At 38.3% G+C, this 17,130-nt stretch overlaps 1 protein-coding gene across 9 annotated transcripts in view; it reads left to right on the forward strand.

Moving 5' to 3' along the window:
• Positions 1-17,130, forward strand: part of Mctp1 (multiple C2 and transmembrane domain containing 1) — a 550,355-nt gene that overhangs the window by 337,787 nt on the left and 195,438 nt on the right. For all 9 annotated transcript variants that reach the window (XM_076927041.1, XM_076927044.1, XM_076927043.1 and 6 more), the window contains one exon: positions 12,418-12,604. In XM_076927041.1, the coding sequence (XP_076783156.1) occupies positions 12,418-12,604 (187 nt within the window). The remainder of the gene's footprint in view (positions 1-12,417; positions 12,605-17,130) is intronic.

Here is a 17,130-nt window from a genome sequence, read left to right on the forward strand (position 1 = left end):
TTTCATACTGACAAGTCATTGTTTATGGATTTCTTTCTTTGGGAAGAATTTCCAACATTGGATATTGTAAAATGTCACAGGCATTTTATTGTAAATTGCGCAGTCCTTTCCCTTCCTCCTCAATGGAAAACAGGCTTGGCAGAGAGGAGGCCACGTCTCCCTCACCCCACCTTGCTTTGGGGCTTGGACTATTCTATTTCTTTGTTTGTTTGTTTGCTGTTTCTTTTAAATGCTGGGCCACATATTTTTTGAAACTATGTTTTATAAATGTAAACTTAATGGTAAGGTTAGTTTGATCATAATGGAAGCAAGGTTGACTATCAAAATGGGGTCAAGCCTGGGGTGGTGAAGCATATATATTTTAGCAGTAAAAACTGCTTCCTCCCTCCATTCTCACTGGGATTCCTGAGGTCAGGCTTCTGCCCCAACAGCTGCTTCCATCAGGCCATCTGTAAACCCCAAGTCAGGTAGCCCAGTAGCCACCTCACCAAGCCCTGTAGCAGAGCGGGAACTAGCTGATGGCTTCCATACCTTGGAAAATATTTTTCACCTGACTCCCAAGAGGCCATATTTCCTCCTGCTCTGGATACCCCTTTTCACTTTCTTGTCCTTGTCCCTTTTGAACTATAGCTCTCGAGCAAATGCATATCAGAATTTTCTCTGCCCGCACTTGCTTCTCCAGTGAGCACTTTCCCTGTGCTTCCTGCGCCACCTGCAGTCTGAGAACTACAAAGGTGCTAGTCACTCCACTATTCTTTCGGCCCCAGATTCTGATAGCCAACTTACTCTTTGAGTAATTCAGATGTTGCTTCAGTGTAGACACCCCCAAGTTAGCCCCTGACTCCCAATGCTCGAAATCTCTTTTTTCAAGATTTTCCTTTGTTTCTTGCTAATACTGAAAATATCAGAGTCACCTTTTTATCATTTTTTTCTCATGTTCATCAAACACACCAGCAGTCCAGTCTTTCATCCAGGTTGCAACCTAGATGACATCAAGATCTTCCATGTGACTCACCTCTTATGTGACTCACGTCTTAAAGAATCTATATGCACTCCCATATCATTAGGCAGTGAGAGGAGCCTTCAGCACATGGATCTTTGGGGGCTCTCATCACACTTGTCACTGCACGTCCAGGTTGACAACCACTTGCTTTCATGCAGACCATGGCAGCAGCCACCCCATTCTGGTCTTCTTGTCTAACAGCCTGGCCCAAAGCAGTAACCAAATTCATGGGTTTTTTTAGTTTAATAAGGTTTTATTTCTTTTCAAATGTACAATCAGTTGAACCTCTTCCTGCCCCTTCCTTGGCAGCTTGGGTAATGTAAATCACTTAAGCTCTATGGTTTGAAATCCATTTGCTGTTCTTTACTAAGGGGCTCCTTGGTTTTTTTGTTTTGTTTTGTTTTGTTTTTGGTTTGGTTTTTTTGAGACAGGGTTTCTCTGTGTAGCCCTGGCTGTCCTGAAGCTCATTCTGTAGACCAGGCTGGCCTCAAACTCAGAAATCTGCCTGCCTCTGCCTCCCAAGTGCTGGGATTAAAGGCGTGCGCCACCACCGCCCGGCTACTAAGGGGATCCTTGAAGGGCTGCCTTGGCTACCTAAACCTTCAGGTTCTTGGAACACATAACTGGGGTTACAGTCAGATGCTTCCTAAGTCTATCAAGAGTATAATAGCGTGCTCAGGCAGAACAAGGTTGTTGGACTTGGCCCAAACCCTGTCTTCTGATCCCTTCCTTTTGCTCCTAGACTTCTATGTGGGTTTATTTTCTTAATTCACTTTTCCATATCTACCTTGTTGTTGTTGCTGTTAGCTGTTTTGTAAAGGCTCAAAGAGTGGTAGAGATTACTGCAACTTCAGTAGGGTGTGGGTTATAAGGAACAGTTAAGACTTTTATTTAATATATTTGTATGCATGTTATGTGATGCAGGTTTATGTGTGTTCGTATGCCACAGCACACATGTCAAATTCAGAGGCCAACACTGGGGGTCTGTTTTCTCCTCCCGTCTGTACGTGTGTTCCAGGGATTGAACGTGGGTCCCCCAGGTGCACAGCAAACACCTTTATATATTGTACCCATCTCTCCAGTACCAAAAAATAATAATAATAATAATAATTTAACACCCCTCTTCAGAGCTCTTCAGTTGTTTCCCACGAATGGTCTGAGTAGAAGCAAAGTCCTTCTTATGAACTATGGAGCTCTGTATGATGTGGTCCCATACCTCTGCACTGAAATGCTGCCCTTCTTCCTCCTCTACTCTCCCACCAGAATGGACACCATACTGTTTCCAAAGCACACCAGACATTTCCTCGTCTGTGACACCCTTTCTTTAAGACACCTGCCTGCCTTGCTTTTGCACTGTTGTAAGTCTGATAAGCTCTGTTCACCTAATATTCCCTTTCTCTTAATCTGCTAATGTTTTATACATTAGACATAGCCACCACACTGTGTATCTTCCTTGTTCTATTTGATCATCCACTTTTGCTGTACCAGAATGCAAATTCCATGACAGGAGGGATATTTGAATGTCTGTTTACTGTGGCAGCATCAGAAAGTGTGTGGCACATATCAATAAAAATTCTTTAATTAGAATGCAAACAATTAAAGCTCGATTTAACATTGGAAATTATGATTATTCATTTTTTAAATAAAGAATGATCTGATGCCCACTGTTACTATATTGTCTCTATGAACATGACCTGGTGGAAGGCACAAACTCCAAATGCAGTTGTCAAAAGAGGTAGTTGTATTATACTAAAGACAAAATTTACTGAGTTAGAGTGTATGACAGGACTCATGCTTAAAATAGTAAGCTAATATAGTTAGAAGAAAAATTAGTCTATACATTTATCAAGATTCTTTCACTACAACATTTTAATTGACATATGAAGTCGTACTTATTTTTAGGGTATCATGTGGTATTTAAGATATATATAGCGCAATGTTTAAATTAAGGCAAACGTTTCTAATCTTCGTGCATTAATGGTTGGTAGAAACATTCACTATCCTCTCATGTAACATTATAAATATAGACACACCTATTTCATGAAAAATTACATTATAATCCACACTACCATTGGCATGGCACAGACAGACAGGCCGGCCTGTTCTCAGCCCGGCAGACTCTCTGACTCAGCTCTGAAATCTCTCTACCCAGCTCACTAAGTTCCCATGGCAGACCACAGCCATGCATGCCCGATGCTTCCAAACTCCTGTGGCTGGGGTGCCCTGCTACGGTACCTTTCTCAACCCAGTTGAGTCGCCTTGTGAAGGAAAACACTACACAATCTTAGTTTAGAATCAATAGGTAACACAATCGCTGGGTGCAGCAACTATCATCCTAATTTTTTAAGCTATTCTATGTTAAATCCATCAGGATCACGACTTAAATCGACTGCCTCCGTCTACCTACATTGTGGCTCCACGCTCTCTCCCATCCAAAATGAAATATCTTTCTCTGACCCAAAAGTCCCGCCCACTCACCCAGTGATTGGTCCCTTGAAATCTTTATTCATTAGGTGAAGGTTCTGCCACACACACCCAATAGTGTTAACTAAAGCCACGCTATTGTATCACAGCACACCAGAACTCACACCAGCCTCTATTGGCTGAGCCTTACACTGACCAGTCAGCCTTTCCTCATCATCCCTCCCTCTGTTCATCCAAACCTCTTGAACCTCTAATCCTCTAATCTACTTGCAGCTTTTGTAAAGTCAGCCTTTTTTAGATCCTATGTCAGTGAGACCACGGCCCTAACTACTGTTTTATGTGTGCATTAGTTTACTCAGTGCAATGACCTCCTGTTGTATCTGTGTACCCATAAATGATAGATTCCATGCTTCTTGACTTTTTTTTGGAAAATTCTAGTATTAAAAACAGGATTTTATTATTTTAGGGGAAAAATAATATTCTACTCTAAGTATGTGTTATATGTTGTTTATCCATGAGTGGATGAATACTTTTCGGGTCTACTAAATAAATACTGTATGAAACACTGCATTAAGCATGAGAGTAAAGAATCTGAGTATTTATGTATTTCTTTTCTCTCAATGGCTTTGTGGCTTTAGGTCTTCTGTTAAAAGGCTTTACTCTGTTTTTGTGTTGGTTGGTACACTGGTAAATATCATGGTCTGGTTTCTGCATGTGGATATCCAATTTTTCCAAGACAATTCCTTGAAGAGTCTGCCTGTGCTCTGCTCTGTATTTCTAACATGTTTGCTGAACATCTTTGGTTGTGGATATCTTGCTTTAGGACTCTAGACTCTGAATTCCAGTCCATTTGTGTAAGTGTCACTCATTGGTATATTTGGAAGCCAGGTAGTATAATAAGTTTGGCCATTTGTTTGCTTTAAAATGCTAGCTTTTGTGGAATGTTGCTCATATCCTCATAAAAACTATATTGCATCTGGAGATCACTTTGAATAGCATGGAAATTTTAACAATATGGTGTATTTCAATCCAATCAAATGCACATGCCTTTCCATGCTTTTATTCTAAATTGGCTTGCTTTATTTTTGAGTAGTTTACTATTATAGCTAATTGGTTTGTTTTCTTTCTATTCTTTCAGGTAATTTGATATTGATGGACAGCAATATTAAAAATATTTATCTATTGATTTTGGATCCTGCAGTGCTGAAAAATGTTTTATTGCTCTAATGGGTTTTGGTGGGTTTTGGGGCTTTGAGATATTCTAGAAATAAGATCAGATTGTATGTAAATCGTGGCAACTTGCTTTCATTTCTTCCTTCTGCATGATCGTTCTGACTCAGATGTTCAGCACAATGATTGAATAAAAACTTGAAAGTTAGCATTTACAGATTCTTCAGAGATAACTCCAAGTATATTGTCATTCAACATGACATTCAACATATGGACTAGCTGTTGGCTTCTTCATGACATTATGTATGGGCAATTGTTGGCTTCTTCATGACATTATGTATGGGCTAGCTGTGGCTTCTTCATGACATTATGTATGGGCTAGCTGCTGACTTTTTCTAGACCTGTTGTATTCACAATTTTCATCATTGTGATACATGGGAGGGAGTTTACACATTTTGTTGTTTTTTGTTTACGTAGAAGTACATTCACCAAGAACAGAGATTAGCAATGATAATGATAAATATTTGAAAGCTTGTAGATGTATAATGCAGCTCGACATGAGGGCATAGAAGGAAAGTGTATATCGTGCCAATTGCGCTGATACAAAGAGCAAAGCCAAAGTTGGTTCAGAGGCTTCTCAATGATTATGCAGGTTGAGTGACCGCTTCAGGGTACAAATCCAACTCTCCTGACTCTAAAGCTCACCTTCAGATCATCACAGTTTGTATTCAGCATGTTTTCTAGACGCCTTTAAAATAAATAAAAATAAAATAAGTAGTTAGTAAACCAATTTAGACAATGCTCATCATTCTGCAAGTTTGAACAACAAATCTTACCTGTTGTTGAACTACAGATTTCGGGGGAAGATGAAATAATGTTACTCTACATGTCATTCGTTAACTTTCCAGTCACCTGTGTTTTGGCAGGCAAAACAGACTTCCACCTTTACGGTAATCAGCTAATAAATCCTCATGATTGTTACACTTTTAAGCAGAGCATTAATCTGAACAAATTGGTCGCTGACAGCTGAGGTAAATTGCCAAGATCAAGGGCTGTCGGAGACCAAGCTGCTTTCATGAACATGCAGAATAAGCAAATCCTGTAGCATGCAAGTTTATTCAGTTGGAGTTATCTGTGATCCAATATGGCAAGGTTTATGGTATTATTTATTAGTGTGCAAAATGTCTATATATCTTTAAAGTGGCATTGGTTTGGGGATATATGTATTTTAGGCTATCTAATTGTTAGTTATTCATTGAATGTTATCAGGATGTTGGTGGTAGTACTCCCTAGTACAACAAAGAGACCAGTGTAAGCTTGAGTAGAAAGTTGAAGTCTAAGAAAAGTTTTATTAAATGATATATAACAGAAAACTTACTCTAGACAGGCAAGTTCTAGGCAAAGAATGAGTTTCCCAATTATATAACACGAAACAACTCTATAATTTTAAAAAGAACAAAAATGGAATCTGAGGTAGACGTGTGTCCTGCCATAGCATGGCAACGGAGGAAAGCAGCCTTTGACCTTGAAGTGTAAGACCAATGCATTTAAATATTCAATACTCCGTGATTCTGATATGGGGCATTTATTTGTGACAGCAAAACTACAAAGACCCTGGCTTCCTACAAAAATGAGGCAGGGAAAACCACACTGCATTGTTAACAGGAAAACACAGAGATGGAGAGACAGAAAATTGTAAAATAATTATTTTTTTAATCACCGTGTTTTCTGATTTCCTGAGGGTTTATGTACTAAGATATTTCCTTAGGATTACAGATAGCATTGAAATTGATTTTAATCATTTGTTGATGAGTTATTATTTTCTTCAGAAAGTTTTGAATTTGTACTCATTTCAACATTTCCTACAGAATGGGCAAGGTTTCCAGGACCATTTCTTGGTTCCACATATTGAATCTTTATGGACATGTTGAAATTATATGTCAATTCAGTAATTTACATTTAAGAATAAGGAAGTTTGCAAGTTTACAGAAGTATGTTCTAATAGAAAGATCTCCCCAACACAGCTGAACCCTTGTAACATTGGACAATGGAAATTCAGCCATGTTATTTCTCATTTAATGTTGGCAATAGAGGTAACTAAGAAGCACATCAGTGGTTCCATGCTGAATTATTCCATTGTAAACATTCTAAAGAAGTATGATCCGTAGTGATTCATAACAGAAGAATTTGTGGTATTTTATAGACTATTATAGTAATATAAAGTAGATCTCATATATTAAGACCTTTTTTTTAAAGCTTTGTATAACCTAACTGTAAATTGGGTTTTTTAAAAAGTGTGCAAAACTGTTGTTGTTGTTGTTGTTTTTCAAATACCTTCCCTCCATCCAAGAGGAAATCCTAGAGGCTTCTCTTCCTCTTCTGAAGGTTCATTTTTAAATATCTTGCTAATCATGATGGCTTCAAAATATCTAGCCAGTACTTTAGGGTATAATCTACACCTTGAAATTCATTGTTAAAGAAATTTATATAAATTTCTATTGCGAATGTTCTACCTGGTAAGTCAGATTGTTTTGGCTGAGTGTACACCCGCAGTGAAACATGGCTCACAGTGTCTAACACTGACTGACTGGAAGTGGAAGTGTCCTCACTCTAGGGTTTCATCATAGATGCTCTCCTATGCATACTCAGTTAGTATTATCTTCAGTCCACAGTTATTTGCAGGGGTATTTTAAAACCATTTGTGCATTTTATGAGGATTAGTTTAGTTAAAAACTAGATTATATAACTCTTGAATCCCCTTACCAGGGTCTGCATGAACTGGTTGGTGTTCAGTGCGCACAAGCATTGTCTGATGCCTTTCATGTCTTTTCCAGCTACTGTTTGGTGTTCATGCCACCCAGATCAGTGTGTATACCCATTATCAGGGAATCCTAGGCTATTATATTTTAGTAAAAAGTGACTTCAAAGAGCTCCACCACCTACTCGTTGTACCCCTGGAGGCTCATTCCAACACACCTAGTGTACTGATCACAGGATTGTCAGATTGGGAAGAAATTGTCATCAATTCAAGTGCAGCAGAGGCAAAACATGGAGAAAAAAATACTCCATGAGCCCAGTTTCCTCTTTTAATTCTTAGGGAAATGCTATTTAATTAAGATGAGTAATCATTCTCTCATATGTTTAACAAATCTAAATGTATATATGTTATATATTCAAGTTCTGATATAGATGTTAGGAAACATGATCTCAGCTCTTTGATCTCTGAACCCCAATATTCTAATTTTTGGAATGCAGCAATATGTCTCTGAAGTTTCCCTCAGTGTTAATTCTGCTTTGACTATTATATTAATTGATTGACTGAAAAATTGGTGAGTTGGGTGTGGGTGCAGATAGTTCAGAGTGCAAACTAAAGTGAAGGCAGTAGTGTAACAAGAAAGCAATTAACTGTAACTTCTCAGAGTGTCTGTGGGTTTTCTGCTCTTACAACTCTAGCTAAAAGAATGCATTTTCCCTCGAATTTCTGTTTGATAAGTAATGCTGAGCTGGGTGTGATGGTGCTTACCTTACCCCCAGCATTCTCTCGGGATGCAAAAGCTGGTAGATCTCTGTGAGTTTCAGGCAGTCTGGTCTATATAACAAGTTTTAAGCTACCCATAACTACATATAGATACCCTGTCTCAAAATAAAATAATAAAATAAAAAAAGTAAAGTAAATATGAAGCACAAAGAGCTTAAATGATTTGCTTAATATTTTAATACAAGTGGGTTTTTCAGTTCAGCTTTCTGACTCTTTGGTAATCTGCTCTGAAGTCCAATAACCTTGTTTACCATACCACCAAGTTGGTGGTATTCAGTGTTCTAAAATAAAGATATGAAAACCTAGTTTTAAAATAGGCAACCCCTAAAATCTAAGAGGATCTGACCCGTGGGCACTTGGTAGTGGTAGTGAGTCAGTGTGTGGGTGAGAGAAAGAAATGACTGGGGGCACAAATCAAAGAAAGAAAGCGAGAAAGGGGGAGGGAGAGAGGTAAAGACAGGGAAGAAATAGTATTTCATTATTTATAAGCACGCCCTTTTAAGTTTTAGTTTGTAGAATTGCAAAGCAGAAAAGACACAAGTGTAAACATGGATAGAGTTATCACAAATCCTGAGACTGGGGACTCTGAAAATTGAGAGTTCGTCAGTTCAATTAGCTCATAGCTGCTGATGAGAAAAGTGAAATTCAAGGGGGAAAGTTGTCTTGGAAAAGGTCATACAACTAATTAGTGGGAAACAGGGCTGGGAGTAAGGAACTGTGACTCTGGCCTCTTCATCTCTGACAAAGTATTTTTAGAGTTCATGAATTTATATTAATACTTTTTAAAAAAAAATAATTTTGCATCTTCATTTTTATGCCTGGGTCCCCTGGATAATCCCTTCCTTCTATAGTTAGTCTCTGATGAGTCCCTTCCTTTGTGAGGGACACATCAGTAGAGGTGAACCAAACACAGGCTCTTCATCTCACACCAATTAGTACTATACTCACAGGGCCGTAGACTATGCCACAAGGGTTCTGTCGTTGTACATATTTGTTCAAAAGCTGAAAAGAAACAGAAAATTCTTTTGCTACATTCAATCCCAGCAGTCATCTGATTGGATACTCAGCAATGAAGCTGTAATACAAACTTTATCTTCACGTTAACAAGACAGCTTGGCTAAGTTGTAGAATAAATAAATAAATAAATAAATAAACAAACAGACAGTTAAAATGGGATCGTATGCTGGGCAAAAATTTAGATAAATAGGAAGCCCAATAGCTGCAATGGACACCCGGAAGCCATTTAACAGTCTCATGTGCAGAATATTATTTTTCTTTATATTGAAATCTGGAGAGTCAAAATGCAGAAATAATACACATGAATACTTTAACTCTTCCTATGAGCATTTTTTCTTGTGGGGGGAAAAAATGGCTGGAGAACAGCAGGGTTCCTCACGCCAGGCTGTGGGTAGTTGGCTGGGAATGCTCTGGGTTCCTCCAGCTGGAAGTTAGGCCCGGCTGCTCACTAAAGGCCTCTCCACGGCTCCTCACGGCGAGGCCCTAACACCCAAGGAAGTCCATGGGGTTTTACAGGCTTTAATGTCATGGCAGATGTAGATGGATCTGGATGCACCATCCCCCCCAAACCCAGGGCAGTCCTGAGTTAAATAGGGAGGGGAAGAGTGGAGAGGGGCTGGGGAGGAATGCTTAATTGGCTCCACCCTCTGGCCTTCAGGTACCTCATTAATATGTAAATCTCTCTAGGGCCTGAGGCCTGTGTAGGTGACTGAAGAGTACAGGTTGAATGGAGATTAAACCGCAGGAGCCTGGGTTCTGGGGGCGTGGCCAAACCCACAACTCAAGAACCAGGATACCCTTCCACTGCCTGACACATACTCAATATTGAAGTTTTAGTTGATGCAGAAAACAAATGTATTTCTCTAAATTTATCTTGCTTAAATTTTACTAGTGTCATTATTTTTAAATTTAAATTTGTGAAATGTTCTTGTCTTATAAGAACTCAACTTGTAGCTTGCTTCCCTGATTTATATGATGCTTAAAACATAGAAATAAGAACAACACAATTCTATACTTAGAAACTGAGATGTTTTCTATAACCAAAATGTCTGGCCATCTCTGAGGAACACTAACTGCACACTTCCCTCCAAAAATGTGGTTATTTGGTGACAATTTTGTAGAGGTGGATGATTAAATCTTTCATTTCAGGGGGCCAGGGACTGATTCTGGCTTAGATCCTAACTGTGTCTCTTTTTATGTCATGAAGCTTTCCCGCCTCTTGGTTTTTCATTGGCAAGTAGCAGATTGCAGGACTTGCACATCCTTACTACCTACTGGAATAGGTAGAGCAAGTGGCTTAGCAACGGGCAGAGCTGGTGGCATTCACTAATTCAGGGAATATTTGTCCTATATTAAACATTATTACATTTAAAATTAAACTTTTATTTGGCATAACACACACACAGTAAATCTATGGATCTGATTCCATTTGAAAGTTGCCAGTATGCAATTTATCTTGAGATTATATTTTGAGCAGATTATCTTGAGAGCACTTTCTCCAACTCTGAAAGAGAGAAAGCATAATCTTCACACTGCACATGCATGGCTGTGAGTTTGGGAGGGAGCTGTGCAGGTGGTTTGTTCCTGTGCCTTTCAGTGTGTGGCAATGCAGCATCCTTTGCAAGACTATAGAAGGATGGGCCTGGGAAGTACGAGATTAAACTTAACTGGGGTTTGGGTGGGGGACAAAAGAAAAATGAAGTGAATGAAAGAGCCTTCTTGGTCCCAAGTGTACTCAGCCAGCATTCTGTCCTGATCACAATCCCCATTCAGTTAACTAGTGTTCTCCTCCTGACCCAAGCCAGACAGTTCTTCACATTCAGTAAGGCACTATGTCTAGACAATGTGCCCAGTGCTGGAGAGATCAGTGAAATTATTTTCTTTTCTCCTTTTTGATTGCTTTTTTTTGAGTGATTATTATTTATTGATGTGTTTTAGCTTTCAAGTTACTCTGGATGTTATTAAGAACTTCATTCTAATTTCAATTAGAATGTTAGATAAGACATTTGAGATATATATATATATACCATTAAAAAGAATTAGTGATATTTCTTTGAATTGAATGCTGTATTATCAGTATTGTGAGGTTTCTGGTACCTATTCTAGCATTTGGAAGGTGTCTCCCCAGAAGTGTTACAAACTAATTACAAACTCTCTTAATAATAACATTTAGCACATGCCTTGTGTCTAGTCATAGTCATTGTTAATGTTGTACACACAAAAAAACTGAATGTCAGACTTTGATTCATATTTTAAAATCTCTTAAGAGACACATTTGAACTCAGGTACAATCTTTGAAGACGTTAAATAGTATACTATTATTTTAAAACAATTTTAAGACAAAAATAAATGCTGGAGTGAAAATAAAAAGAAATAAGAATTTTATAATTTTATCTCTTCCTGATAGGTGCTCATCTCATTTATGATATATTGAGAACATATACTTTGATGATTAGCTGTTTATTAATTTTCAATAAAGTTTTTGGTATGTGTCACAGTACATGAGTTAAAGGATAATCTGTGGGAATTGGTTCACTCCTTCCACCATGTGGGTCCCAGAGTTGGAACTCAGATGTCCAAACTTAGCAGACAGCAACTTCACCCACTAAGCAATCTTACCAGCCCTGTTTGTTGTCTGAAATGTCTTTTCTTTTTTCCTGTCGCCCCCATTCTCTCAGGTTAGTAGGCTTATAGTCACTATATTATCTGCCTCCTCAAAATCAATTGGCATGTTTATGAAAACAATGCAAGGTGCAAGGTATTTTAACTTAAACACCAGCACATGCAACATGTCTTGCCACTTTATGCTACCCTGGCAGGAAATACTTAGATTTAGTTAGTGTACTGTGAGTGTGATTTGCAAAATGTAAAACTTCACCTCTTTATAGTAAATGTTCTATTTGATTTTCAATGACATTTATGAATTGGGAAGAGGATCAGCCATAATAGAAATAGTGGCATAGCAACTCAGGCTTTTGGTAGTTCACTTCAGCTTGCATTGGTTCGACTAATTCCACCAATTCATGAATCAGGTATCAGAGGATATAATAATGCAACTTCATTGAAGTCTGTGTCTTACAGGAAATAAAAAGTTAACAGCTCTATAATAGCCAAGACCTGAATTTTGTGAAGAAAATCAGTTGATTTTCTTCCACTGGTCCAGATGGTATTTCTATCGCTTTATCTTTCACAGGGCTCCAACAAACCCATTTCTGTTTGATGTGGTGAAAACTGCCACTTGCTAATTCAAAACATTTGTTTCTAGGTGCCAGGTTGACCTGTCGTCCCTCAGTAGGGAGCAAACACACAAGCTGGAATTACAGCTGGAAGAGGGTGAGGGCCACCTGGTTCTGCTTGTCACTCTGACAGCCTCAGCTACAGTCAGTATCTCTGACCTCTCTGTCAACTCCATGGAGGACCAGAAGGAGCGGGAAGAGATATTAAAGAGATATGTACGTATGAATGATCTTTCTTTCAGACCAAGTGTTACTACATGAGGTCGTAAACAGTAGACCCAGACTGACAAGGAGATTTCAGAGGAGGTGTTTGAGGGGCAGAAGGCAAGCTCCTGAAGATGCCATGCAGCTCTGCAGGAGCTAAAGTGGGCATTGCCCATTTATGTCTATAGCTTGGTCATCTCCAGAATACATTGCAGAGCATATTCTGGATTCTAAGGTTCTACTTTGTGATTTTTATCATATCTATAATCATATATATATAATTTCATATGTATGAAAATATATATATATCCATAAAGGAAACTCAAATTTATACATCCCTTTAATATTAACCCTTGGTTCAGTGTAATTGCAAAGGAGACGTGTCTTTCTAAATCTAAAATGAGGTTACTGGCATACTGAGAGGTTGGAGACTGGAGAATATCCACAAGTGATGTTTGCGAGAAAAGCCTAACTTCACCCCTTCAACTTAAAAAGTCACTGTGAAATGCAACTAAAAGGTAGCCTCCTTTCCTCTGATTGAGAGTGGGGTGGAAGGATGGAATAAACAGCCAGTAAATGATCACCCTTCTCAAATCTTACCTCCTTCACATAGTCCAATCTTCTAAACTTTCAGGATGCCTTTTCCACCATGTAGTTGTCTTGAATGAACAGAGAGAGGAGCTCTTGCTCCACCATTGTCTCTCAATGACGGCTCGGTACCCATGAAGTTAGGGGAAAGCTTTTCCACTTAAAATCACAAAGCTCGTATTGTACAGCACTGCCAGGTGTTTAGACGGCTCCTCTAGACACTCAGCCATGAAACCAAGCTCTGACTAACAAAGAATGGCTTTTTAAAAAATATTCCTATTTGCTGACTGACATCCTTTTACCAAGTGAATTTAATAAAGATGTACCTTATCAGGCTGTGCAGATAACATGAAGTGCTGGTACTAAGGCTGTACAATATTCTTCAAACAGATTAGCAGGATGTCCGCCTCAGCAAATTTATTCTGGCTATCTCCACTGAATCAGCTGTCTGCTAATGCTTGCACGACTCATCCACCAACAGTATTACCATAAACAGTTTAATAGAGGTGACTTAGCAGGGCTAAAGAGTGTGTATTTTTAAACCACCTAAGAGCCTAAGTTTTTGTGTAGTGTCTTCTAATATATAATTGCAATTATGAAAATGATTTCGCATTTTGATACTCTACTAAAATATATTCCTTAGTTTCAGGAAATGAGCTGTCTGAATTAAAACTACTGTGAAGGAATTAATTGGCATATTAACATGAAAATTCATCTGGGCATTTCCAGTTTGTGGTTACTGGATCACTATTTTGATACCATCCATGTATAAAAATGATAGTGCTGTCTGCATAATTAGAAGTAATCTACCTATTATTGATTGTTGTTGTTGAATAGATTTACTTTAATCGGCTATTTCCATTCAGAATGTGAATACTTTTGTTTTCCATCTTTTTCCGAAATGCTACTTATTTCAATGAAATGGAAGATGCTTGACATCCCAGCTAATTTTTGTGTTATATTCTGGCCCAGTGCTTTAAAAGATAAAACATGTTTGACTATGCTTTTTTGTAATCCCAGATTTCAGGCACAGGTCTTCCTTTCCCTCTAGAGACACACTTGCTAAGAAGCTGTAATGCAGAAGGGCGAGCGCATGCGCTATATTAGTGCATTGCACTAACTCGCTGCACTACAAGGACAAAGAGCAACATCTTGGCAGCTTTAAAGGATTTTATACTTTATGTTTCATGAAATGAATGGATTTCATATGAGGTCTAAAAAATTCCTTGTTTTGAGGAAACATGTAGAGGAGATCACTTATTCAGTAAATTATATCTGTGTTTTTCTTTTAAAATGTACATGGTGTGTGTGTGTGTGTGTGTGTGTGTGTGTGTGTGTGTACTTGTGCATACATATTTAAAGTTAAGGTTAAACTTAAGAACTTGACTTCATTTAGATTTGGTACTAGTCACGGTAGGGAGGGTGATGAATTGCCCCACTCTGATATTCAACAGCTCTAGAGAATCTTGTCATTGCTCAGCAGGGAAACCCCACAAATTAAACAGACATTGCTGTGTGAGCTACTATTTGATCAGCACGTTCTGAAAAGGTGGCTAATTCCATTTTCGTGTTCTTTTCGCCTTTGCTGGGAGGGGAAGAGGGAAGGTCAGTAGGGGCGGGTAGTAATGGGTAGTAGTCCAAGAGCTGCTGTTTGACCTTTTCAGAACGGGTTTGCTGAACCCCTGCTCCTCCTTGTCACAGTTTAAAAACCAGAGGAGCTGGTTTAGAGAAGAAGTTGTTAGCATTCCATTTTTATTATGACATTTCACAGTCATCTGATTTAATGTCCCTTGACCGGATTGTCCACTGTGAGACGCTGGGCTTGAAATGTTATTTAGAGCATTGATAAAAGGTGAGCGGCTCTAAGATGACAGCAAGTCATAAGGCTGGTGCTGTGACATTAATTTTCTCCATAACAGAGATGGAATAAGACGTCATGGTGACAAGCTGTCAATCAGCTCTGGCCCCTCAGAGCATCTCTGTGCCATAGGATGGGGTATTGCCTCTCCCGTAATAGAGCTGAACCACGATGCTCTCTCTGACAGCTGCTGCAGCCATAGAGAAAATATATTATACAGCCTTTCATTAAAAAAATAAAGAGGCTCCTCTCCAGAGCACTTCAATCTTTTCCCATCTATTGAGGGCTGAAAGGATTCACAGCAAATCATGGATTCCTCTGCTATGGAAATTTCTAGCTTCAAAAGCCATACAGGTTTTGAGGCCTCCTAAAATATCCATAAATAACTATGTGGGAATAACCTTTGATAGAGCTTTTCATAAAATTAATTTTTAAACTAATATTTATTTGCTTTTTCTTTGAATTCTTATTATAATCTATGTGTCACTGGCCTAAACAGTAAAAATTTCAATAAATTGTCAAATGTCAGGTGACTGGGAGAATGAAACCTTCAGACTCTAATCACCCCTCCTTCTAAATGTGAACCTGGGGCTCAGAACTGAAGCCCCAGTCAGTGTGTCTGTGTCTGTCCCATCAGCATCCCAGAGTGAAATGACTCTGACTGATGATATTGGTTTTAGTCACAATGAAATCTGGTTTGAATTGCTCATGGAAAAATTAAAGTGCCAAACCCTTTCCATGAAACTATTCCCTGTCATTAGGGAAGAATTCCTCATGGGTTTAATGTATTGAGTGAGCTCTGAGATAACACCCTGGGCCAACTTTATCAGTGCTATAGGACACAGCATTACCTGGAAACCTCAGGACCTTAGCTCTGTTGCCTAAAGTCCCCGTTGATAAACATTTTATTTGTAGGGATTTAAAAAGAGACACAAATGTGTTTAAACTAAATCCAGCCAAATGAGCCTTTTAAATAAAGTTTTGGTGATAAACAGTTGTTTCTAGCAGAGATTAAGAGGTAATCTTTGTACTGAGCACTGTTTTAGAAAGTCATGCTATGAGATTACACATTTATCTGTCTTTCTTCCTCTCAGAATGCCAAGGGCATAGCTTCAGTGTAAATAATGACTAGCCATCCAGGACTGATAAAGTTCGTATTGTAGAAGCTTCAGTTTGCGTGTATCCTACACGAGTAATACACTAACGAGACTGCTTTTATTCTAGCACCATTTCGATAGATAAGTTTTTCATGCAGAAGCATGTTAGACTATGTTGTGATGAGACATTTTAAAGGAGCTGAGGAAGTTAGTACCTTTAATGTGCTCATTAGGGGCAGTGGCCTTACCAGAGGACAAACAAAATGAAATATAAACAAAATGCATACTAATGTTCTAGAGTTCTGTTGCATTTATTCATTCTTTAGAATCCTAGGTCATTTTATGTTAGCGTTCCCCCTTCACTTTCTTCAGGTACTATGCTTATTAAGATATCACAATCAATTTGTGAAGTAAATTAGATTTTTTATCATCTGGTTCTGTCAAAACTTTTACAATTACATTACAGCAAATACAAATATAAACTTAAGAGAAGTTCCTCACTACCTTTGAATTTATTTTATTTTTAACTTGATTTATTTTTTAAAATGTCTCCCTTAAAGGTTTTAAAAAATGGTAAATCTTGGAACTATTTCCAAAGTCTTTTGATAACTTATCCCTCATCTGAACACTAAAAATAAAATGGTAGAAAAATGATTTGTTTAGTATTAACTTTCTCAATAACTTGCCTATGTCTGAAGAGTGTCATGTAACCAATCAGTTAAGATATTATAATCTTTCATCTGTAAATCTTCATTTACAGATGAGAGATTTTTTTTTTTTTGAGGTGCTCTAGTTGAAGACACTGAGAGAAGCCATTGAAGAGATCTGCTTTGACACTCATTGTTCAGCATCTGCTGAGGGTTATTTATAGGTAGTAATTGTGGTATTTTTATTTCAAAAAATTATTTATCACTAATTACATAATTGTATGTGCATGTACATGACCATGCACGCGAATGCGTGTTCTCACATGCATATGTGTATATTCCTGACAC

This window comes from Arvicanthis niloticus, chromosome 29 (assembly GCF_011762505.2).
Source record: "Arvicanthis niloticus isolate mArvNil1 chromosome 29, mArvNil1.pat.X, whole genome shotgun sequence".
NCBI classification, from domain to species: Eukaryota; Metazoa; Chordata; class Mammalia; order Rodentia; family Muridae; genus Arvicanthis; species Arvicanthis niloticus.